At 40.3% G+C, this 25,778-nt stretch overlaps 1 protein-coding gene across 5 annotated transcripts in view; it reads right to left on the bottom strand.

The window, feature by feature from the left end:
* The window catches only part of LOC139749776 (uncharacterized), a 122,337-nt gene that overhangs the window by 48,001 nt on the left and 48,558 nt on the right, over window positions 1-25,778 (bottom strand). Inside the window, exons 2-3 of one of the 5 annotated variants that reach the window (XM_071664019.1) lie at window positions 7,514-7,721; window positions 533-612 (exon numbers count right to left, since the gene is read on the bottom strand). In XM_071664019.1, the coding sequence (XP_071520120.1) occupies window positions 533-611 (79 nt within the window). In that variant the 5' untranslated portion in view covers window position 612; window positions 7,514-7,721. Of the gene's footprint in view, window positions 1-532; window positions 613-4,236; window positions 4,357-7,513; window positions 7,722-25,778 lie in introns of those variants that run through there. The other 4 variants (XM_071664027.1, XM_071664010.1, XM_071664046.1 and 1 more) reach the window with 4 other exon arrangements.

The following is a 25,778-nucleotide window of genomic DNA, read 5'->3' as shown; positions in this document are numbered from 1 at the left end:
TGAGCACGGGCCTAACAAGGAAGGAGCTCTATCTGTGCACATGCCAAATAAATTTTCACAGGAAATGTCATGCTCTTGAAAAAAAATTGAAACAGCATTGAAGATATCAACAGCTGTTGTTCTGGTCTCTACTACCATTACAGCAATCCAAAGTTTTCCTGTGGAATTGGATAATGAAATCACAGCCAATTTCAGATAGCTCTCATCTGGAAGTAACAGTTTTGTAGCACTCAGAATGCATGGTTTCACAAGTGTTTCACCAATGCTATGCAGCTTTTTTGCTTTAGCTATCATGAATGATAATTCACATGACGTCTCTACAATCTTTGCTGACTGCTGTTGAGATATTCCTGATGAGTCCAAGTCTTTGTCTTTCAAGGCTTTCTCTTAGCTGCAAAACAGGCTTCTGGGTTGTTAACTAAGTCTGGATGGTAGCCACTGAGGTGATGTTTCATTCCTGATGGGCACATGTCATCATTTCTCAAGGTTTTGAGGCATATAACACACTAAGGTGCTTCAAAATTTCCCTTACTTTGTGATGTGAAATCATATCTCAGGTACTCTTCAGTGTATTTCCTAGTCTTCCTTTGTTGAGCCATTTCTTCAGGCATTCTGTAAATAAAAAGAGTAAAACATGTGGTACCTTATCTGTAACTATCATTTTATCACATTCAAAACTCTTCAGAGCAAATATAAATACATTATGGACAAAAATTTTAATACACAATATGGGCAAGCTGTAATTTTGAGTAATTACATATTCATGATGCTTATGAATTACATTATGTGCCTCAAAAATAAACTCCCCAAATAACTAATTCAACTATTACAGATAAAAATTCAATCCTATTTATTTATCATACTTGATTGCAGTTTCCCACATCAGCGAGGTAGTACCAGGAAACACGAAGAATGGCCCAACCACTCATATACACATATATACACATAAATGTCCATACATGCACATATACATAGCAACATATACACACACAAACACAGACATATACTTGTATACATACTCATACTTGCTAGCTTTCATCCACTCCTGGCGCTACTCCACCCTACAGGAAACAGCATCACTACCCCTGCTTCAGTAAGGTAGTGCCAGGAAAAGACAAAAAAGGCCACATTCATTCAAATTTAGTCTCTAGCTGCCATGTGCAATGCACCGAAACCACAGCTCCCAATCCATATCCACGCCCCACAGACCCTTCCATGGTTTATTACCCCAGATGTTTCAAATGCCCTGGTTCAGTCCAGTGACAGCACGTTGAACCCGGTATTCGACATCATTCCAATTCACTTTATTTCTTGCACACCTCTCACTTTCGTGCATGTTCAGGCCCTGATTGCTCATAATTTTTTCCACTCCATCCTTCCACCTCCAATTTGGTCTCCCACTTCTCGTTACCTCCACCTCTTGACATATAATCCTCTTTGTCATTCTTTCCAAACCATTTTAACTCTTCTGCTCTCTCAAACCACACTTTTTATTTCCACACATCTCTTAGCCTTTCATTACTTAATCAAACCACCTCACACTGTGCGCAGACATTTCATTTCCAACACATCCGTCCTCCTCCGTACAACCCTATCTATAGCAGCATGACTCACAATCATATAATATTGTAGGAACTACTATTCCTTCGCCTCCTCCCCAACCCTAAGACTCACCACCTTATCATATCCACGATTCCATTCGCTGCTAAGTCCACTCCCAGATATCTAAAACACTTCAATTCCTCAAATTTTCTCCACTCAAATGTACATCCCAATTAACCAGTCACTCAACCCTACTGAGCCTAATAACCTTGCTCTTATTCATATTTACTCTCAACTTTCTCCTTCCACACACTTTTCCAAACTCAGTCGCCAACTTCTGCAGTTTCTCACTCTAATCAGCCACCAAAGCTGTGTCATTGGCAAAAACTGACTTACTTCCCACGCCCTCGTATCCCCAAGACTTCACACTCACCACTCTCTTCAAAACTTGCATTTACCTCCCTAACCACCCCAACCTTAAGCAAATTAACCATGGGGACATCTCGCACACCCCTGCCGCAGACCAACCTTCACTGGGAATCAATCACTCTTCCTACTTGCACACACGCCTTACATCCTAACCACTAATATGTGAAACGACTTTGTATGTTAAAGAAATTTATATACTGTACATACACACACACACACACACACACAAACACGGTGTCATGCATGCCATGATTTTAAGAACTTTTGTTGTTCATATGTCACACACGAATTTAGATTTACAAAGCTACATGCAATTATATTTTATCTGCCTAACGTTAGCAATGAAGAAGGGTTTGCTAATAAGTTTTGTATGCTAGACCGGCATTAGCACATTTAATGAACAAATGAAACACGAAATATTTCAAATTCAGCAAATAAAAGGAAATGCAGAACTATTATTAAAGCTTTAATACTCAAGTTTACGTACTAGCAGTTGAAATAGCTCTAAAACTTGACCTTAAGCTCTGCTGTTAATTACTGGCGTCATTCTAGGTGCAGCCCTCGTACATGAGTGTGAGGGATGAGCAAACGGGTAAAAAACGCGTTCAATTCCTCTTGCTTGTAGAGAATCGAGTGGGGGTGGGGGTGAAGAACAGACGGCTACATGACAAGTCGAGCTCCCGACCGAACCTCTCTCTGTGACTGCTCATGTCCCCCTCCCCCCAATCCCCTCTGAATTTTCTGGCGACCGCCTTGGGGGTGGGGTTCCCCCCACTTTAAGAACCACTGGTTTAACCGATACAGTTTATAAAAAATATGAATACCGTATACAGAACTGTCCAGGTATTGCATATGATCCTTATGCACTTATTAACACTCACTAAATTACGATGCTCCACAACCTCTTGCAACATTTCTGTCTTTCAAGATTGTAAGCCATAATTTGGAGAACCTACATCTACAGTTATTCCAAATTTCTAAAGTTCACTGCAACCAAACTAAGGAAGTATTTGATAATACATTCTCAAGCTCAAGCTCTAGGCCCCGAACAGAACGGAAAGATGCATCATAATACAGTAAACCCCCGATTTAACAGACTAATAGGGGGAAGGAGTGTCTACTAATGCTGAAAGTCTGCAAAATCGAATACAACCTCTTTCTAAACCATGCTTAAGTTCACATGCTTTCTTGTAACTCCTCTATCACTGTAGAGTTTAGTGCGTGTTACGACAGCTGGGGGGCGGGCATCCAGCAGTGTGGGAACGCTCACCGGGGAGGTGGAGGGAGGATTCAGACTAAATGCCACCCATCTCCTGTGAAAGGATACTTCTTTATAATAAAATGAGGACGGACTACCTGCTTTTAGTGCACCTCTTCCATGGCGCAGAGTAGGATTCGAACCTATCCGAAAAAAATCCCGTTATCACAAAGCTCTCTCTTCCAGATGGGGTGCACCAGAGGAAATTGCCTCGGCAGGGAAACTATGAGAAATCATGGCCAGCATCTCCGCATCCCACTTTCCGCAGTCAAATGGACGTACTGAAGCAGCGATAAAGGCAGCAAAACAGGTGTTGGAGGTAGCCTGCACACCAGCAAAGCTACTCAGGCTATATTCCAATAGGTCACCCACACAGCTGGCAGCAGGAAGATAGCTACGAAATGGTGTCCCGGCGCTCATGCAACTGATAAACCAGCGATGGAGGACTGGTCTGCAAAACGAGTAGCGGGACATAGCAGAGAGCTTGGCTCTTGTGCAGGTAGGCAATGTAGGTGACATGGCATGGTAGTGGGTCAAGGGGGTGTACCTAAGGGCAGTGGCTTAATTTTAAGTTATGGCGACACCCAGCCTCAGGCGGCGGCGACCAAACCGTCTCAGACCACCCCACACACTTGGAAGATTTTGATAACTACTGTGAAGAGTGAGCACACTAGTCATTTTTGTTCTCGAATGTAAATGAAGTGTATTTCTAGTGAGCAGTGATTAGTGCTTATATTTGCCTTATGCCTAGCAATTTTTTTTTTTTTCACTTTTACTGGAGGGTTCCTGTTTTTAGTTTTTTGTTGTAATGTCACATTTAGTTTCCAAAATCTCGTGTGGGGTTGTAGGAATTGACATGTGCTGCGATAGTAAAGCTGTGGGCAACAGCAATGTACGAACGCTCGCCAGGCAGGTGAATGCAGGAGTCAGTCAGACTGAGATAGAGGTGATTGACACCTTTCTTGTGAAAGGATACTTCTTTTTAATAAAGTGAGGAGACAGACTACCTGCTTCCATTGTACCTCTTTCAATCTTTTGATGCTATTTTGAACGGTAAGGAGTGCAAAATTATTTGATAGTCACAATTTTAAAATAAGCACTCTGTAGACAGCCCGACTTAATGATCGCTTGAGGCAGACTGAAAGGTCACTCAAGCCAACGCTACCAAAAACAAGTGCGATGTGGAATGCGCATGGTGTGGCGTTTGAGATTTTTCATTTTTTTTCACATTTTCAAAATCATTATTAATGTATTGTATTATCATTTGTCAGTTTAATCCGAAATCCGTCACATCAAGGGTTTACTGTATATGCACTGCAACAAATAAAGGGCATAAAGAGCTACATTCTTAAACTGAAAGTACCACACGGCAAGGAAGCTACAGAATTATTAAGTCAGGCACAATCCTTGGGAACATACCAAAAAGAGGCATGAAACAAAAATATGTGAGTGGCCCACAAGTAAGATGGTGATATCATTTAATGTATTAACAGGAAAAATACGAAACATGCATGGAATGACCACACAGGCACTCAAAAGAATACTGAACTCCTGCTTAAGGTCGATATCTAATTAGCTGCATATTGGAAAGTACTTACAAGGTGTCAAAGTGAAGAACAGTTTTAATGCATCAAGCATTAAGCTACCCCTGCCATTTTGGCAAAATCTTGTCATCGGTACTAACTAATGGATGTATTTATTTTTTTTTTTTTTTTTACGTTTTAGGAAAAGAGAAAGAAGAAAGGAAGTAAAGAATTCAACTTCTCAGCTATTTTTGAAAAGAAGGAGGTATAATGATCTATCCTTAAGTAGTTGACCTTCACATGGAAACAGATGAAGCAGCCAAATGCACACCATGGATACAAACTTTAATGTCAAGGTCACAGAGACAGCTCATGAAAGCAGTGGCCAACAAAATTCCAATCAAACAGGCAGAAGGCACCAAAAACCAATATCATGGTGTACAGAAAGCATAGTTGGAGGAAGGTGATGTAAGAATAATCAATGAGATGGAAGGCTTCTAATTCCACTCTCGCTCATTATGAAGTGGACAAAAAAAAAAAAAACACCCCAGATAAGTGAGCAGTATTCCATACTATACCGTAAGTGTAATAAAACGCTGTAGGAAAATTAGACCACCACTTCAATTTCACAGAAAGTAACATGATACCAAAATCAGATCAGCCGACTTGGACATATTTTGACACATCGGGTGAGGTAAATTGCATCAAACTCTCATGTGGCTACGGTTGAAGATATGTAGGGTAAGACTTTGGAATGATTATCAGTAACAACTCTATTCATGGACAACAGGCAAACTGGCCGCTGGGGTTCACCGAAAAATATAAACTAAAAACCAAGAATACAATATTCACCCTTAATGATACCATGGTCAGACATTAATTGAAATACACTACTCACTTCCGGTCACCAAACCTGATCAAAGATGAAAGACAAGACTCCAGAGAAGACCAACCAAACTCATAACTTAGAAATAAACCACAAGAGGATAGACTCAAAGAACCAGAATTATTCTCTGAATAATTTGAAATACACTACTCACTTCGGGTCATCAAACCTGATCAAAGATGAAGAAAGACTAGAATCAAGAGAAGACTAACCAAACTCATAACTTAGAAATAAACCACAATGGACTCAAAGAACTTAAATTATTCTCTGAAAAAGCACAAACTCTGTGGTGATCTAAGTTTTCAAAATACTGCATACTTTTTACTACATATCATATGAAAATATCTTCACTTTAGACTGAGATTTGGTAATCTGAAATAACAGCATAAAGATGAAAGGAAGGAGTTATAATGGCAACATGGACAAAAGTTTTTCAACTGTAGAGTTGTAGAACACTGGAACAAACTACCTCCATATTTGGTATATAAAAAGACTTATCAGTACCTTCAATTCAAGATTATACAAATACATCAATAAAATTAATATTCATCATATGGTAAAAAAAGCCTTACCCTTTCTTTCATTATCAGAGTTTGGCTCTAGCACAGTAAGTTGTTTCATCTGATCAGGAACTCATTATATTTTTTCCATTCGCACTTTCCTATAAAACTGCTATGAGAGTGAGAGTATGAACCTTACATAATACGTGGTGAAACATCCAATATTTTTTTCCTTCCAGCTGTTGAAACAGAAAAGGTGGGTGGGGAGGTGCCTTCTTTACTATCCTGTTTCTATTGCTATCCATGGAAACAGTTGACATTCCAGTAAATCCCTTGTAACATCCCAAGTTTCTGGGAGGCAGACATTTTTATGTTGATTGTGTCAGGTTTCCAGGATAGAATGGATAATGTGGTTATGCCCATCTTGTTTATATTGTTACATGGATGAATTGTGTGTTTTATAACCAAGCACAGAGAAATTAGTAACACTGAGAAAAAGATACAGGAAAAAGCTACATTTAAGCACAACTGAGATTGACTAGGTAACTGCCTTCCCATTCTGATATGTTCCACAGGTCTGGAATGAAAGAGGAAATGTACTCAGTGTGAGAAAGAGAATGAATATTGGGAAAAAGAGGGAAGGAAAAATGAGTAGAAGTGTGTTAAGTGCAATCACCAGCATAGGACTGAATACGGTTAGAAGTTGAAGAGAGGTCATTTATGGAAAGAAGAGAGAAAGAGTAGAAGATAGGATAGAATCCTGAGGGACAGCACCACTTAACAGGATAAGAGAGGGAAGTTGATCCATCAACATTGAAACTACCAAACTACAGCTGTAGTTCGGTAGTTTCAAAGTTGATGGATCGACTTCCTCCTCTTATCCTGTTAAGCGGTGTTGTTCCTCAGGAATCTGTCCTATCACCTACTCTTTCTCTCTCCTTTGCATAAGGGAATATAGAGCAGCACACAACCAAAGGAAGGAGGATTGGAAGGTAAAGACTTATGTCACAGCCTGTCAAAATGCTTTGGACATGATGAGGACTGAAGCAAAAGTTTCATCAAAACCCCTATGAGAGGAAGACCATAGGTGAGTTATATAAGAGACATCACCAATGGATCATGTGATGTGAGAGCCAAATTTGTGACCTGAAAGAAGGCAATGGAATTCCGTTTCAAAATGTGAAAGTTACTGAGTTTCACAAACATTGTAGATGGCAAAAGCGAGAGCATTAGTGCAATAGTTAGATGGGTTAGAGCTTTCTTCTTTCTTAAGGATGGGCTGTGCTAAAGCATGCTTCCAAGAAGGTAAAGTTTGTGTCTTTACACAAACAAAACAGGCAAGCAAGGATAAGAACTAGTCCATATCAATACATACCTATGGCCTGATGTTTGGCCCCATTAGACACTGGAAACTCCTGTTGGAGCATTACTTCAGGTGATACCCCAAGCTTCTTTGCTTTTCTCATCAGCTGCCATGGTACTTTTTGACTTTTCAAAGGTTTTTTCTTTTGTGCTACAAAGGATGGGCCTTTATTCTGGACCACAGTAGCTGCAGGTTTTTTCTTTGGCGGCATCACAGATTTCTGAAAAAGATACAATTTCAATATCAATAACAGGTAGTGAGGAGATGGAGTGAGTATTTTGAAGGGTTGTTGAATGTGTTTGATGATAAGAGTGGCAGATGTAGGGTGTTTTGGTCGAGGTGGTGTGCTAAGCGAGAGGATCAGAAAGAATGGTTTGGTTAAGAGAGAAGAGGTAGTGAAAGCTTTGTGGAAGATGAATTCTGGCAAGGCAGCTGGTTTGGATGGTATTGCAGTAGAATGTATTAAGAAGTATTAAGAAAGGGGTTGACAGTGTTATTAACTGGTTGGTAAGGATATTCAATGTATGTATGGATCATGGTGAAGTGCCTAAGGATTGGCAGAATGCATGCATGGTGCCATTGTACAAAGGGAAAGGGGATAAAGGTGAGTGTTCAAACCACAGATTATAAGTTTGGTGAGTATTCCTAGGAAATCATATGGGAGGGTAATGACAGAGAGGGTGAAGGCATGAACAAAGCATTAGATTGGGGAAGAGCAGTGTGGTTTCATAAGTGGTAGAGGCTGTGTGGAGAGGTCTTTGTTTTGAAGAATGTGTGTGACATATACCTAAAAAACAGATGGATTTGTATGTAGAATTTATGGATCTGGAGAAGGCATATGATAGGGTTCATAGAGATGCTTTGTGGAAGGTCTTAAGAGTATATGGTATGAGAGGTAAGCTGCTAGAAGCAGTGTAAAGTTTTTACCAAGGATGTAAGGCATGTTTATGAGTAGGAAGGTCAGTTTGTGGCAAGGGTGTGTGATGTCCCCATGGTTGTTTAATCTGTTTATGGATGGGGTGGTTAGGGAGCTAAATGCAAGAGTTTTGGAGAGAGGGGCGAGTATGCAGTCTGTTGGGTATGAGAGGGCCTGGGAAGTGAGTTGGTTGTTGTTTGCCGATGATACAGCTCTGGTGGCTGATTTGTGGGAGAAACTGCAGAAGTTGGTGAGTAAGTTTGGAAGTGGCTGATTTGTGGGAGAAACTGCAGAAGTTGGTGAGTAAGTTTGGAAAAGTCTGTGAAAGAAGAAATTTGAGAGTAAATGTGAATATGAGCAAAGTTATTAGGTTCAGTAATTGAGGGACAAGTGAACTGGGATGTGTTTGAATGGAGAAAAATTGGAGGAAGTGAAGTGTTTTAGATATCTGGGAGTGGACTTAGCAGCAAATGGAACCATGGAAGCTGAAGTGAGTCACAAGGTGGGGAGGGGGCAAAGGCTTTAGGAGCGATGAAGAACGTGTGGAAGGAGAGAACGTTATCTCAAAGAGCAAAAATGGGTATGTTTGAAGAAAAAGTAATTCCAACAATTTTATATGGTTGTGAGTCATGGGCTATGGATAGGGTTGTACGGAGGAGGGTGGATGTGTTGGAAATGAAATGGTTGAGGACAATATGTGGTGTGAGGTGGTTTGATCTAGTAAGTAATGAAAGGGTAAGAGAGATGTGTGGAAATAAAAAGAGTGTGGTTGAGAGAGCAAAAGAGGGTGTTGAAATGTTCTAGACATATGGAGAGAATGAGTGAGGAAAGATTGACAAAGAGGATGTATGTGTCAGAGGTAAAGGGAACAAGGAGAAGTGGGAGACCAAATTGGAGGGGGAAAGATGGAGTGAAAAATGTTTTTAACAATTTGGGCCTGAACATACAGGAATTGAAACTATGTGGTATACTGGGGTCAACATGCTGTCAATATTGGGACTGATCTAGGGCATGTCAAATGTTTGGGGTAAACCATAGAAAGGTTTGTGGGGCCTGGATGTGGAGAGGGAGCTGTGGTTTTGGTGCACTACACATGACAGCTAGAGACTGTGAACGAATGTGGCATTTTTTGTGTTTTCCTAGCGCTACCTCGGTGAAGTAGGGGTAGTGGTGCTGTTTCCTGTGGAATTGGGTGGCAACAAGAATGGATGGAGGCAAGCAAGTATGAATATGTTCATGTGTGTATATGCATATGTGTATGTATGTGTATGTAGATCTATGTATATGTGTATATGTTGATATGTATATGTATGTATATGTGTTTGATGATAGAGTGGCAGATACAGGGTGTTTTGGTCGAGGTGGTGTGCAAAGTGAGAGGGTTAGTGAAAATGATTTGGTAAACAGAGAAGAGGTAGTAAAAGCTTTGCGGAAGATGAAAGCCGGCAAGGCAGCAGGTTTGGATGGTATTGCAGTGGAATTTATTAAAAAAAGGGGGTGACTGTTTTATTGAGTGGTTGGTAAGGTTATTTAATGTATGTATGACTCATGGTGAGGTGCCTGAGGATTGGCAGAATGCGTGCATAGTGCCATTGTACAAAGGCAAAGGGGATAAGAGTGAGTGCTCAAATTACAGAGGTATAAGTTCGTTGAGTATTCCTGGTAAATTATATGGGAGGGTATTGATTGAGAGGGTGAAGGCATGTACAGAGCATCAGATTGGGGAAGAGCAGTGTGGTTTCAGAAGTGGTAGAGGATGTGTGGATCAGGTGTTTGCTTTGAAGAATGTATGTGAGAAATACTTAGAAAAGCAAATGGATTTGTATGTAGCATTTATGGATCTGGAGAAGGCATATGATAGAGTTGACAGAGATGCTCTGTGGAAGGTATTAAGAATATATGGTGTGGGAGGCAAGTTGTTAGAAGCAGTGAAAAGTTTTTATCGAGGATGTAAGGCATGTGTACGTGTAGGAAGAGAGGAAAGTGATTGGTTCTCAGTGAATGTAGGTTTGTGGCAGGGGTGTGTGATGTCTCCATGGTTGTTTAATTTGTTTATGGATGGGGTTGTTAGGGAGGTGAATGCAAGAGTTTTGGAAAGAGGGGCAAGTATGAAGTCTGTTGGGGATGAGAGAGCTTGGGAAGTGAGTCAGTTGTTGTTCGCTGATGATACAGCGCTGGTGGCTGATTCATGTGAGAAACTGCAGAAGCTGGTGACTGAGTTTGGTAAAGTGTGTGAAAGAAGAAAGTTAAGAGTAAATGTGAATAAGAGCAAGGTTATTAGGTACAGTAGGGTTGAGGGTCAAGTCAATTGGGAGGTAAGTTTGAATGGAGAAAAACTGGAGGAAGTAAAGTGTTTTAGATATCTGGGAGTGGATCTGGCAGCGGATGGAACCATGGAAGTGGAAGTGGATCATAGGGTGGGGGAGGGGGCGAAAATCTGGGAGCCTTGAAGAATGTGTGGAAGTCGAGAACATTATCTCGGAAAGCAAAAATGGGTATGTTTGAAGGAATAGTGGTTCCAACAATGTTGTATGGTTGCGAGGCGTGGGCTATGGATAGAGTGGTGCGCAGGAGGATGGATGTGCTGGAAATGAGATGTTTGAGGACAATGTGTGGTGTGAGGTGGTTTGATCGAGTAAGTAACGTAAGGGTAAGAGAGATGTGTGGAAATAAAAAGAGCGTGGTTGAGAGAGCAGAAGAGGGTGTTTTGAAATGGTTTGGGCACATGGAGAGAATGAGTGAGGAAAGATTGACCAAGAGGATATATGTGTCGGAGGTGGAGCGAACGAGAAGTGGGAGACCAAATTGGAGGTGGAAAGATGGAGTGAAAAAGATTTTGTGTGATCGGGGCCTGAACATGCAGGAGGGTGGAAGGAGGGCAAGGAATAGAGTGAATTGGATCGATGTGGTATCCCGGGGTTGACGTGCTGTCACTGGATTGAATCAGGGCATGTGAAGCGTCTGGGGTAAACCATGGAAAGCTGTGTAGGTATGTATATTTGCGTGTGTGGACGTATGTATATACATGTGTATGGGGGTGGGTTGGGCCATTTCTTTCGTCTGTTTCCTTGCGCTACCTCGCAAACGCGGGAGACAGCGACAAAGCAAAAAAAAAAAAAAAAAAAAAAAATGAATGCAAAGGTGGAATGTGATGAAACTAGTAACATAGCTGGTACATGGGAAATGCCTTGAGTAAATGAGAAAAGAATTTATCTTGTAGATGTCTGTGCTGGGAGGGGTTTATGCCTTGCAAACTCCCTTTTTTTTTTCTTTTTTAGTAAAACATGATCTTTAGATATAAGTAAAAGAGAAATGATGGAAGAGAAGGAAAAAGGAATTTGACTGACTGTCTGCTGTGGATGAGAGGTTAAGAAAGTTTGAGCTAGAGAATTCTTTAGATATTCTGACAATTTGCAGGTCGTGTGGAGGTGAGGACCACAGAGAAGGGGAGGTATGGTTTAAGGAAGATTGGAAATGTAAAAGGTGTGGCAAGTGAGAGGATTAATCAGAAAGAGAAAGAGTGCAACGAAGAGAATAAATGAAGGGTGACAAAAAGTTTATATATAAGTGCAGTTAATGTAGGGATGCAGTCATGTGTGAATGAGGTAGTTAAAATGTTTAGAGAAAAATTGTTAAAGATTGTAGAATTAGTAGTTGGATGCAAGGTTTTGAGATATAAGAATAATTGGGGAGATATAAGAATAATGGGTGAAATTAATGGAGGAAGGATGAAATTAGAAATACTGTGGAAGAGACAAAAAATATGATTCATTGGTTGAAAGGAATGTACCTGCGAAAGTTCAGCAAAAGAGGAGGAAAGAATATAACAAGTGTAAGCAAAATGTCAAGGAAAAGCGAATAAAGATGTCTGTAGCACTATAGAGGAATAAGGGGGTGAAGGTTCTAGGAGAGCTGAAGAATGTGTAGAAAGAAAGATGATTGTGTGGAAGGGTGATCATGGGTATGTTTGAAGGAACAGCAGTCCTAACAATATTATATGGATGTTAGGCATGGGCTACAAATAAGGCTGGGTGAAGAAGGGTGGATGTTTTGGAAATGAGATGTTTGAGGACAATATGTGGAGTGAAGTGGTTTCATTGAGTAAGGAATGAAAGGGTGGAAGAGAGGTGAGGTAAAAAGGATGTGCTGAAATGGTTTGGACATATGGAAATAAGGAGAGAATGAGCGAGGAAAGGTTGACAAAGAGGATATATGAGTCAGAAGGGAGGGAACAAGGAGAACGGGGAGACCAAAATGGAAATGGATGGATGGAGTGAAGAAGATTTTAAGTGACTGAGACATGAACATGCAGGAGGGTGAAAGGTGTATCTGGGATAGAATGAATTGGAATGATGTGGTATACAGAGGTCGACATGCAGTCAGTGGACTGAACCAGGGAATGTGAAGTGTTCAGTGTAAACTATGGAAAGGTCTGTGGGGCCTGGTTGTGGGAATGGCACTGTGGTTTCATTGTACTACACATGATAGCAAGAGAATAATGCGAGCAGATGCGGCCTTTTTCCGCTGGTTCGAAGTGCTACCTCACTAAAATGGGAAACATCGAGCAAATACAAAAATAAAATAGGCTGTTAAGTATAACAGGAAAAGTGTATGCAAGAGTGTTGATTGACAGAGTGATAGAAAAGAGTGAAAGCAGAATAAGTGAGGAACAAAGGAGTTTTACGAAAGGTTGGGTATGTGTGGATCAGATTTTTGTGTGAGAATGAATGTGGGAAAACTACCTAACAAAAGATGCAGCTTTTATGGATCTGGAAAAAATTCTATGAAAGAGTTGAATGAAATGCTCAATGGGATGTATGAAGGATATATGGGATAGGAGGACAACTATTTGGATGGTATGAAAGCCTTATATAGAGGAACAAAAGCATGTGTAAGAGGGGGATAGAGAGTTCAGTGATAGTTTCGTTATACATGTGAGTGTGAGAGAAGGTTGTGTGATGTCACTGTGGCTTTTTAACATACATATGGATGGAGTGACAAGAGAAATGAAAGTAAAACTTGGGAAAGAGGGTGCAGAGATGGAGTGTGGTGGTGAAGTATGGTGGCTTGTAACGAACCTGTCTGTGGATGATACTGTTTGCTGAGTGGAAAGGAGTTGCAAAAAGGATGCAAGTTTGTTTTATAATGTGTAAGCATAAGCATAAGGACTGAAGGGAAATTCAAGTAAAAGTAAGTGCTTGAAAGGAAACAGAATGAAAGTATAGATTTTGCAAAGCCCTATAGTATTAGAGAAGACAGTGTACTAAACTGTGTCACAGATGTGGGGGTAAAAAGACTTGAAGAGATGGCAGAATTTAAGTATTTAAGAGCTATTTTAGGTAAGAATGACAATATCAAAATAAATAGAGATAAGAGTCCCTAAATAGAATAATGAAGGGTACAGGGTGTAATTATGGAAATGAATAAACAATTAAGGAACAGCATAGTCCTCCTGACCCAGAGCTATGCAGCAGAAACATGGACATGTAATGTGTCACAGAGGTCAAGAATTCAAGGGGTGGAAATGAGCTATTTAAGAGGAGCATGCAGTATAACAAGATGGAATGAAAAAAGATATCAGTGGGTTAAAGAGATCCGTTATGGCAGGGAAAGCAAAGATAATGAATTGTGGGGTGGTAGAATGAGTGAAACTTAATACTTTGAGGTGGTTTGGGGATGTGGAAAGAATGTAAGATGAGGAATTCACAAGGATAGTGTACAATAGTGTGATTAAAGGGGCTAGTGTGAGAGGATGACCACCTGTGACATTGGGAGATAGAGGAGATTACTGAGGCATGTAAGGCCATGGATAAGTGAAGACTTTTGTTGTGGCCAGCCCAGAGGAGATTACTGAGGCATGTAAGGCCATGGATAAGTGAAGACTTTTGTTGTGGCCAGCCCCATGATGGGAGTGTCTGGAGGGAACAGAAGTTAGATATATTGACAGAAAGATGGACTTGCTTTTTCACACTATTAACCTGAAGTTTAATAACAATCATTCACCCCAACTCTCATCTGCCCTCTTCTTATATCCCTACACCTTCCTCTACACCTCCTTTTGCTCTCTCTTGTACATCTTCCAATCATTTGCAATCCTTCCCTTTAAGTACCTACATACAACTCTTTTTCACTTGCAACCCTCCACTCACTACCTTTGCTTACCTGCACACCTTCCACCTTCTGCATGCCACACACTTCTCTAACAAATTCAAGCAATGCTTCCCTAAATATCTCCCATTCATCATCCACTCTCCTTGTTTCGTTTACTTTCGTCATTTGCTATTCTACATCCAATTTCTCCTAGTATTTCTTCAAATGCCTAAGTTTCCAAGCTCACTTACTTTAACCACTCTCTTCTAACTCATACCAATTCCTCTTTTCCAAAAATCCCTACAAATCTTCACCCTTGCCTCCACAGGTTATGGTTAGATATCCCACCAGCTGCCTCTCTAACCATATTTACATCCAAGGGTCTCTCTTTAGCATACTTATCAATTATTATGTAATCCAATAATGTCCTCTTACCATCTTTCCAACTTGCCTGTATGTATTTATGTACGTCCCTCTTTTTAAACCATGTATTCCCCATCATCAGTTCTTTTTCAGCACACAAATCCACAAACTGTTCACTATTCCTTTCACCTTACTGAAGACCCCAGTCCCCAAATTTTATACTTAACTGCCTCATTACTCACACTCACACTTAAGTCACTCATCACTAATATTCAATATCTGCCATCAAATCTGCTGACACACTCACTCAGTTGCTCCTAAAACACTTGCCTTTAATCCTCCTCCTTAAGGATAAGTGCATAAGCACTGATAGTCATCCACCTCTTGCAACACACTTTCATTTCAATCCACATAAGACTGGAGCTCACTTATTCCTTCACTTATTCCTACTACTCCTGCTTAATCAGTAGTGCTACCTCTTCCTTAGCTCCTGCCCTCCTGTGTCACCAACTCTATGAACAGCAGAAATTAGGGCTTTTACACTGTCAAAATTGATGTGTTCTCACAGTGCTTGTCTTACATACTTCTGACTTTACCTCTAAGATATTTCCAAACCATTCTTCAACTCTTTATTCTGAAGCTTTGTTTCACACAGAGCCAGAAAATCCGATCTCCTTTTTCCAAACATACCAACTCTCTCCTTTCTTCTCATCTAAGTTACATCCACACACATTTTGATATCCCAGCCTGAACCTTCAAGTAGGACAAGCACACCTCTCTCTTTTTCAAGTTGGAGGCTCCAGTCACGGACTTAAGTCCACATGAAGGCCGGACCTTAATTGAAATATAGAAAGGGTTATGAAAGGGAGAAGAGGATACAAGGAAAAGTGTTTGCAAATTTTAGAGGAAGTGGAAAGCCTGTCCTTTAAAATGTGCCTTGTCATGGTCATTGGGAAAGACATGAAACAGTAGACAGTTCCACAGCTTTGAGGTGCAAGGAGAGAAACGGTTGTCAAAATGGCCAACCCCTGAGTTGCCAGAGCCTGGTTCCTTCTGTTCCATCCATTAGAAATTGAAATGAATGAAGGGGGATTTCTAGCCCCCTGCTTCTACCCCTTTTAGTCATTTTCTACACCATGCAAAGGAGTACAGAGGTAGAATTCTTAGGATAAAAAACAGGTAATCCCTGTATTAGTAAGCACACCAAATGGTTTTTGAATAACCTAAGAGTGCAAATGCTATGGTGTTTGCATTGTATTCCCCTGTCCATGCATCCAGGTTTAAAGTAAATAAATAACAATGGTGTGGCAATCCTCCTGTGCTCTCCCCCACTCTTCAAGTGTTGACTTGAAATTGGATGTGTTAATGTGATATTCTAATACATAAAGTCCTCTTGATAAATGTGAAGCAACTCATATATTTCTTATGGTAATCTTTATCATGTTTAAGTAACAGAAACAACAGCAAATGTGAGACAAAATGTCCAAATATATTCCTCAGTAAGTCCAAAGTAAAGTTGGCTTTGTTTAGTTGCACTTAAAGTAACACTTTTTTGGAATACATATATACTAATCAATCTGTGTCAAGACTGAGGACTCCTCTTTTTTGACAGAAACCTCTTACAGGTTTAGATAACCCAAACTCCTAGAAAACCATCAAATACAGAAATAGCCTTTTTGTCAGTTCTTCAAGTCATCACTAAGAAAGCTTCATGCCATATGGTCAATTTATATGGTTTCCATGTAAGACAAGGAATAATTTTCTTGTTCTGTTGTAAATATGGCAACTTTATTATTTTTTCTGTATTTTCCAATAATAAGTCCTTGTTCACTCTCATATGTGGAAAATTTGTTTGACTGGCACCATCAAGGTCCCGAGGATGGGTTCATCATTTTCATGTATACAGAAATAAAAAGGTGTAAACTGAATAACACAAAATATTTGCTGTATTTATCATAAAAATCTGTCTTAAACCTCAAAATGTTTTTGTATGACCAGTGGTACAATGATGAAGTGAATTAAATTATACTATGTAGTTTTGTGCATAACATTACAAAAATTGTAGCATATCTCAAAAAATGGACTTTTTTTGTAAATTTTGGAAAAATTTCATATCCATTTTTTTAATATCATTTTCTTTCTTTCTTTCATACTATTCGCCATCTCCCGCGTTAGCAAGGTAGCGTCAAGAACAGAGGACTGGAGCTTTGAGGGAATATCCTCACTTGGCCCCCTTCTCTGTTCCTTCATTTGGAAAATTAAAAAAACCAAGAGGGGAGGATTTCCAGCCCCCCCGCTCCCTTCCCTTTTAGTCGCCTTCTACGACATGCAGGGAATACGTGGGAAGTATTCTTTCTCCCCTATCCCCTATCATTAAGTATATATAATATTAGCCAAATTTTGGCCAAAATTTTACCAATATCAATACATCGGCAAAAGTGGGCAAAACAGTACCACCAGTACTGATGTATCAGTGCATCACAAGCCAGGATCTCCAAAACAGCTGCCTCTTTGGTGGGAAACATTGGTTTTCCTTAACCATTGCTATTCTTCCAACAGGTTGCAAGTATCAACCAAAAAGCAGTCACAATTAGAACTGAGAAAAAGTTTTCAAAAAAGGAGAGGGGAAGGCAAAGCTATGCAAAACGACCAGGAAAAAAGTGCTCACAGGACACTACCTTGGAGAAAATAGGTTTTTCACATTTCAAAATATACAATTCTCTCCCACTGTGGTTTGTCCTACAAGCTTATCCACATCCACATCCATATCCACATGAGGGAGGAAGGTTTAAAGAAAAGTTTCCTGATAAAAAGACTAAACTCAAAAGAAAAATACCTATCTTCAACGGTGAATGAGGAGCACATTAAAATCTGTCTCTTCTAAAGAAATGTTCTTAGTCCACATAGGATATTATTTACCTAAATGGGTTTTAGGGATCTAGGTAACACAAATAATGTTCCCCCAATATACTATGAATGAATAAATCTAAAAATCTTAGAGATTAAACTGACCATATGGCACGAAGCTCTCTTAGTGATGACTTGAAGAACTGACAAAAGGGCTATTTCTGTATTTAATGGTTTTCAAGGAGTTTGGGTTACCTCAACCTATAAAAGGTTTCTATCAAAAAAGAAGGGTCCTCAATCTGGACACAGCATGTAAATAATTTACTCTCCTTCTAAAGTGGAAGGCTAAAATGAAAAAGATTTACTATATGAAGGCAATGAGGAAGTAAACTGACAGAAAAACTATTAAAAGTATATTGCCCTGAAGGCTATCTATTGAGTTAAGTGAAGCAACTGGTATCCTCAAAAAGAAAGACTGGATAAGTTCATTCAAAACAAGGCCCAACAGATTAATACAAAAAAAAACAAAAAACTAGGCTGTTCTTCATGGTATGTTTACGTGAGGCAATAGTATATTAGCCCTATTCTTGTCAGGAAAAGACCCGGAGATGAGCTCCATGTATAAGGGTTCAGTTATTTCCAAGACGTCAAACTCTTCAAGGAAGGGCTGAAAGGTTTTCCAGATAAATGGTATTGTCCTGAGTAAAGGATGAATACCTAGGAAAAGGTTGTGTTAGGCATTTTTCACATCTATACCTGAAGAGGTAATACAGAAACCAAATGTATTAATTTCAGAAAGCAGGACTTGAGGTCAGGGTCCAGGGTACTGGAAAAGTCTGAGGGGGTCTAAAACTTAACCGGTATAAAATGAAGAGTAAGGCATAGCTTAGGGATCTCTAGTACCAAGATCATATGTTCCACTTGGAGCTCCCAATGTTACTAAATGCTAAAACCAATTACATCTGGTACCTGCTTAACATTAAGGATGTATTCCAGTAAATCACATTTTAATTGAAACAGAAGACAGTGGTATCACATTCTATCACAATATTCAATGAGATGGGTGGGTGGTTACATTCCCAGGAAAGATTTCTCAACCGAATTTTCAAACAAAATCAGAAGTCTAGAAACGAATAACACAGTTAAATCACCAATCTAAGTTTAAACAAAATTATAGCAAAGAATAATCTATCTATGAATAAAATACGTTGTAGCCAGTACCATAACATACAAGAGATGGAAATATTTTCCTGACTGTCAGCCCATCTGAACCCAGACACATTTTTATCAACTGTTCATGATATCTATGAGGTTAAGCAATACACAGTGCACCTAATTATATAAACTGTGATAACTGTCAGTACAATATTTAAGTTTGTATTACAAAAACTGTGCAAAAGACAACAAGAGCATGCACCAGTTTATTGGAGATCCTCTCTCATATTATGCTACCATCGACTTTATCACGTTTGTGGTGAACAATAACAAAATTGGATGTAATGTTCAAATACTGAATGAAAAATTAAGAGTAAGGATGAGATGTACACAGTATTATCCAAGGAAAAAAGCTAGGCATGAAGGCCAGTAGTGGTGAAGCAAATGAGAGGGGAGGTGGCGGTAACTTCATCACCTAATTACATCGACAGTGATAACTATCAATACAATATTCAAGTTTGTATTATGAAAACAGTGCAAAAGGCAACAGGAGCATGCAGAAGTTTGTTGGAGATCTCTCCTATTCTACTACCATCGACTTTAAAATGTTTGTGGTGAACAATAACAAAACTGGATGTAATGTTGAAATACTAAATGAATAATTAGACTAAGGAAGAGATGTATACATAATAACATCCAAGGAAAAAAACCAAGTGTAAAGGCCAGCAGTGATGGAGCAAGTGAGAGGGAGGGGAGATGGTGGTAACTTCATCACCCTAAGCCACTTCCTAGTTAAATGACCTCACTGGACAAGCAATCACCTGAGTAATTGCTTATTACTGCCATGCATGATTTCTGAAACTTTTTCTATTCTTTTTCTGCCTATATCTTTCTGCCTTTTTCATGAAAAATTAGTGTAAGGATGTGATGTACACATAACAACATACAAGTAAAAAAGCCAGGCATGAAGACCAGTAGTGGTGGAGCAAGTGAGAGAGAGGGGACCAAGTGTAATTAAGAACTTTTCCCAGAAATACTTGGAAAAGGGGGAAACTAGTTTCAAAAGACCAATATTGCAACTATCCATTAGCAATAATGGACTGGTTCTGGTAAGAAAGATTTACCTGGGGTGCCACTCCTTAAGAAAGGGTCCAACCTTCCTTCCCTAATATTTCTGTTGATATGTCTGATCATAACCCTCCATGTACAGCAAGATAAACGTGTTGTAAAAAATACCTTGCTAGTTTTGGTGTAGGAGTTAGTGCTGCTAGCCATAATGCATTCATGGACTGCCCAGGGTTGAGCACATAGGTTCCAATCCTGTGTGCAGCAGCCAGTCTACATTCAACCCAACTGTTCATCCTCCCCTAAGGAATGGATAATCAACTGGGTACCTGGCTTAGGTTAAGGTATATAAATATATAAATGACATAGGGGAGAAAGAATTCTACCTCTGTATTCTGTGTCATAAAAGGTAACCTAGGGGGCAGGAGTGGGGGGATGGAAACCCTTCTTTTATTCAAATTTCTAAAATGAAACAGAAGGAGCCAGGCGGGGAGCGCTTATCCTCCTCGAAGGCTCAGACTGGGGTGTCTGAATGTGTGTGAAGGTAACCAAGTTGAAAAGAGAGGAGAGACAGGCAGTAAGGTTCAGGAAAGAATCCCGAAAGTTTTGCCTTTGAGTGAAATGAAGTTCAAGGATAGAAGGGAAATATGGTTTGGAAATGTCTTAGAAGTAAAGTCGGGTTTATAAAAGGACAAGAGCTAAGGAAGAAGTAGCACTACTCCTGAAGTAGGAGTTGTGGAAGTGTGTGATAGAGTATAAAGAAGTAAATTCTACATTGATGTGGGTAAAACTGAAAGGAGATGGTGAGAGATAGGCGATTATTGGTGTTTATGCACATGGCAATGAGAATTAAGATTATGAGAGGCAGGTGTTTGGAAAGCAGCTGAATTTTCTTTTTCTTCTTTTTTTTTTAGACTCCAGTCACGGACAGAAGTTCACATCAAGGCAGGGCCTTGATTGAAATATAGAGAATATTATGAAAGGGAAAAAGAAAAGACAAGGGAAAGTATTTACAAATTTTGGAGGAAGTGAAAAACCTGTCTTTAAAAATGTGCCAGGTCACAGTTATTGGGAAAGACATGAGAAGGTAGAGAGTTCCAAAGCCTCGATGACCACATAGTAATCATGTGACACAGCAGTTTGCCAAATATTGCATGGTCTAGCAAGTGGGGAACACACAAGCAGCCAGCTCTCAGAAGAAATCAAAGTACTACCTGTGGGAGAGGGAAAGTGAACCAATGTTATGGCACAGAGCAAGAGGGTCAATTCTGGAAGTTAGCCTGGGACAGTTTATAAGCTGGACCATCTTCGACTCAACTCTGTCAAGTAAGGCTGCAGAGCTAGAACCACCTCAGATGTGAAAGCAGTGCTTCATACAAGGATGAATCAATCCTTTTGAGGACACCCAGTTGCTTAGAGGCAGCCAAAGCTATTCCCGTTATAAGTGGAGTTTCCAAGAAAGAGTGAATGTTACAGCAGTACGTACCAAGTATGTTTGTCGAGTCAAGAGGTGGAATTACAGCACTGTCAAAGGAGAAATGACTGGTGTCAGGAGTTTTCAATACAGAGATGGGTAGAGAGGGGGAAAAGTCAATTGTATATGGACTGAAACAGGGCATGTGAAACAGCTGGGGAAACCAATGAAAGTTGTGGGGTCTGGTTGTGGACTGGAGCTGTGATTTTGGTGCAATACACATGACAGCTAGAAATATGGTGTGAGTGAATGAAGCCTTTTCTTCGTCTGTTTTAGGTACTACTTCACTAATCCAGGAAACAGTGATCAAGTACATGTAAATAAATGTATAAAACTACTAAGGGTTTTCTACTTTTTTGACATCAAGTACATTCAAACTATCATGATCAGAGAGGAATTGCACTAAAACAAATGACTATTGTAATGTGAATATCAGGTGAAATCTTTTGGGGTTTCCTTTCAGGCACAAGCTGGGTTGGGTTGTTGGTCAACCAAGCTGTTGAATGCCATGGCTTGTGTAGCTTCCACAGCCTGGCTTGTTTTGTACGCTTTTTTAATACTTGTCTAAGGCACTTTTAAATTTCTCCACAGTGCGCTCCATGATGTTTCTGATGATCGTTGATAAGATGTTGAAAAGTCCCGAGCCTTGGAAATTCAAGATGGTTCTCCCTTTCTGTGTATATCGTACCTTTGGATTTAAGGGATAGTACAGTCATAAAAAACACTGTCCACCCCTATACATATTCAAAGACAATACACATCTCAGGGTGAAATCATTCTACATGCAGTTGCTGAAGCTAGTGTTTCTATCAGTGTGAGCACTGACATCAACTCAGTCTGCCTCCAGCTATCTTAAGGGAAGGATGTTCTTTCTCTTGGTTGCCACTTCATTTTGGGAATTTCTCTTTTGGGTACTATATTTCTTTCATCTGTGCTCAAGATGGCAGGTTCTTACCTTTCCAAGGAAGAAAAAATTCGAATTATCACCTGGAAGCAAGAAAATCTGGGTACATGTGAAACTTCCAGGTGCATTGGGTGCTCATATGCAGGATCAGGCAGCTGCTTCCTGCAACAACTCATCAATGCCTCACCTAATTCATGAAATCAAAACCTATGGACCTACAACATGGACCTCGAATACTTGAGGAACCTTGCCAATTCCACCCCCAGACATCTGCAAATAGTGATCAGGGCCAAGGGACAGATGACATATTACTAAGGCATTCCATACCTAAGTCAGCCTCAATGTCCCCTTCTGCAGCCACTTTCTCCCCTCCTCCCTTACCTGAGTCAGTGGTCCTCTCTCTTTTTCTAATCATGTCTGTGTTTTTTGTTTCCTGGATTTATCATTCTCCGTTTCCTGTAATACCTAAATCAGTGGTAGAAGAGGTGTGGATAAGTGTTTGCTTTGAAGAATATATTTGAAAAATATTTAGAGAAAAAGTAGGATTTGTAAGTGGCATCTATGGATCTGGTGTTTGATAGGGATGATAGAGATGCCTTGTGGAAGGTCTTACGAATGTATGGTGTGGACGGAAAGATATTGAAAACACTGAGATTTTACTATTAGAGGTATGTGTATGAGCTGGAAATGAGCAGAATGAGTGGTTCCAGGCAAAGGCTGATCCATGGTAGGAGTGTGTAATGTCATCATGGCTATCTTTTAAGGATGGCATTGGGAGGGAGGTAAATGAAATGGTCTGAGAGAGAGGGGTGAGTATGCAGTCTGTAAGGGGAGAGAGAGTCAGTTGTTTGCTGATGATGTAGCACTGGCATCAGATTCAAGTACGAAACAGCAGAAGTTGGTGACTGACTTTAGGAGAGTATAGGAAAGTAGGGAGTTGAGAGTAAGTGTAAATTAAAGTAAGGTTATTAGGTTTAATGGGGCAGAGGAACAGGATGACTGGGGTTGGAGAAAATGTGGAAGAGGCAAAATGTTTTAGATACCTTGGAGTGGACATGTGAGTGAGTAGAACCATGGAAGAAGAAGTGAGTCATAGGGCAGATGTGGGAGTGAATGTGTGGAGACATTCATATCTAGGAAGGCAAAAAATAGGTATGCTTAAAGATAAAGTAGTCTCTACAATGGTGTTGTATGGATGTGTACAGGAAGGTGGGTGTATTGGAAATGATTGGTCAGGGAATGTCCATGCAGGAAGGTATAAGGCCTGCATGGTGATATTGTGAATTGGAGTGACGTGGTATACAAGGGGGAATGTGCCTTCAGCAGAATGAACCTGAAAATATGAAGCAGCTAAGGGAAACCATGAAAAGGTCAGTGGGGCTTGGTTGTGGACAGGTGTTATAATATGTTATTATTTTATATATTTTTTATTTTGCTTTGTCACTGTCTCCCGTGTTAGCGAGGTAGCGCAAGGAAACAGACGAAAGAATGGCCCAACCCGCCCACATACACATACACATGTATATACATACACGTCCACACACGCAAATATACATACCTATACATCTCAATGTACACACATATTAACACACACAGACATATACATATATACACATGTACATAATTCATACTGTCTGCCTTTATTCATTCCCATTGCCACCTCGCCACACATAGAATAACAACCCCCTCCCCCCTCATGTGTGTGAGGTAGCGCTAGGAAAAGACAACAAAGGCCACATTCGTTTACACTCAGTCTCTAGCTGTCATGTATAATGCACCGAAACCACAGCTCCCTTTCCACATCCAGGCCCCACAAAACTTTCCATGGTTTACCCCAGACGCTTCACATGCCCTGGTTCAATCCACTGACAGCATGTCGACCCTGGTATACCACATTGCTCCAGTTCATTCTATTCCTTGCACGTCTTTCACCCTCCTGCATGTTCAGGCCCCGATCACTAATAATCTTTTTCACTCCATCTTTCCACCTCCAATTTGGTCTCCCACCTCTCCTCATTCCCTCCACCTCTGACACATATATCCTCTTTGTCAATCTTTCCTCACTCATTCTCTCCATGTGACCAAACCATTTTCAAACACTGCTCTCTCAACCACATTCATTTTATTACCACCATCTCTGTTACCATTTCATTACTTACTCGATAAAACCACCTCACACCACATATTGTCCTCAAACATCTCGTTTCCAGCACATCCACCCTTCTCCGCACAACTCTGTCTATAGCCCATGCAAGGCGTGATGTCTCCATGGTTGTTTAATTTGTTTATGGATGGGGTTGTTAGGGATGTGAATGCAAGAGTTTTGGAGAGAGGGGCAAGTATGCAGTCTGTTGTGGATGAGAGAGCTTTGGAAGTGAGTCAGTTGTTGTTTGCTGATGATACAGCGCTGGTGGCTCATTCGGGTGAGAAACTGCAGAAGTTGCTGGTAAAGTGAGTGAAAGAAGAAAGCTGAGAGTAAATGCGAAAAAGAGCAAGGTTGTTAGGTACAGTAGGGTTGAGGGACAAGTAAATTGGGAGGTAAGTTTGAATGAAGAAAAACCACCTCGCACCACATATTGTCCTCAAATGTTTCAGTTTCAACACATTCACCCTACTCTGCACAACCCTATCTATCTATAGCCCACACCTCGCAATCATATAACATTGTTGGAACCACTATTCCTTCAAATATACCAATTTTTGGTTTCCGAGATAACGTTCTCGCTTTCCACACATTCTTCAATGCTCCCAGTACCTTCACCCTCTCCCCCACCCTGTGACTCACTTCTGCTTCCATGGTTCCATCTGCTGCTAAATCCACTCCCAGATATCTAATACACTTCACTTCCTCCAGTTTTTCTCCATTCAAACTTACATCCTAATTAACTTGTCCCTCAACCCTACTGAACCTAATAACCTTGCTCTTATTCACACTTACTCTCATCTTTCTTCTTTCACACACTTTACTAAACTCAGTCACTAGCTTCTGCAGTTTCTCACCCGAATTGTTTAATTTGTTTATGGATGGGGTTGTTAGGGAGGTGAATGCAAGAGTTTTGGAAAGAGGGGCAAGTATGAAGTCTGTTGGGGATGAGAGAGCTTGGGAAGTGAGTCAGTTGTTGTTCGCTGATGATACAGCGCTGGTGGCTGATTCATGTGAGAAACTGCAGAAGCTGGTGACTGAGTTTGGTAAAGTGTGTGAAAGAAGAAAGTTAAGAGTAAATGTGAATAAGAGCAAGGTTATTAGGTACAGTACGGTTGAGGGTCAATGCAATTGGGAGGTGAGTTTGAATGGAGAAAAACTGGAGGAAGTGAAGTGTTTTAGATATCTGGGAGTGGATCTGGCAGCGGATGGAACCATGGAAGCGGAAGTGGATCATAGGGTGGGGGAGGGGGCGAAAATTCTGGGAGCCTTGAAGAATGTGTGGAAGTCGAGAACATTATCTCGGAAAGCAAAAATGGG

The sequence above is a fragment of the Panulirus ornatus genome, chromosome 1 (genome assembly GCF_036320965.1).
Source record: "Panulirus ornatus isolate Po-2019 chromosome 1, ASM3632096v1, whole genome shotgun sequence".
Lineage (NCBI taxonomy): Eukaryota > Metazoa > Arthropoda > Malacostraca > Decapoda > Palinuridae > Panulirus > Panulirus ornatus.
The sequence above is the reverse complement of the archived record's forward strand: the minus strand, read 5'-3'. Positions and strand labels throughout refer to the sequence as shown.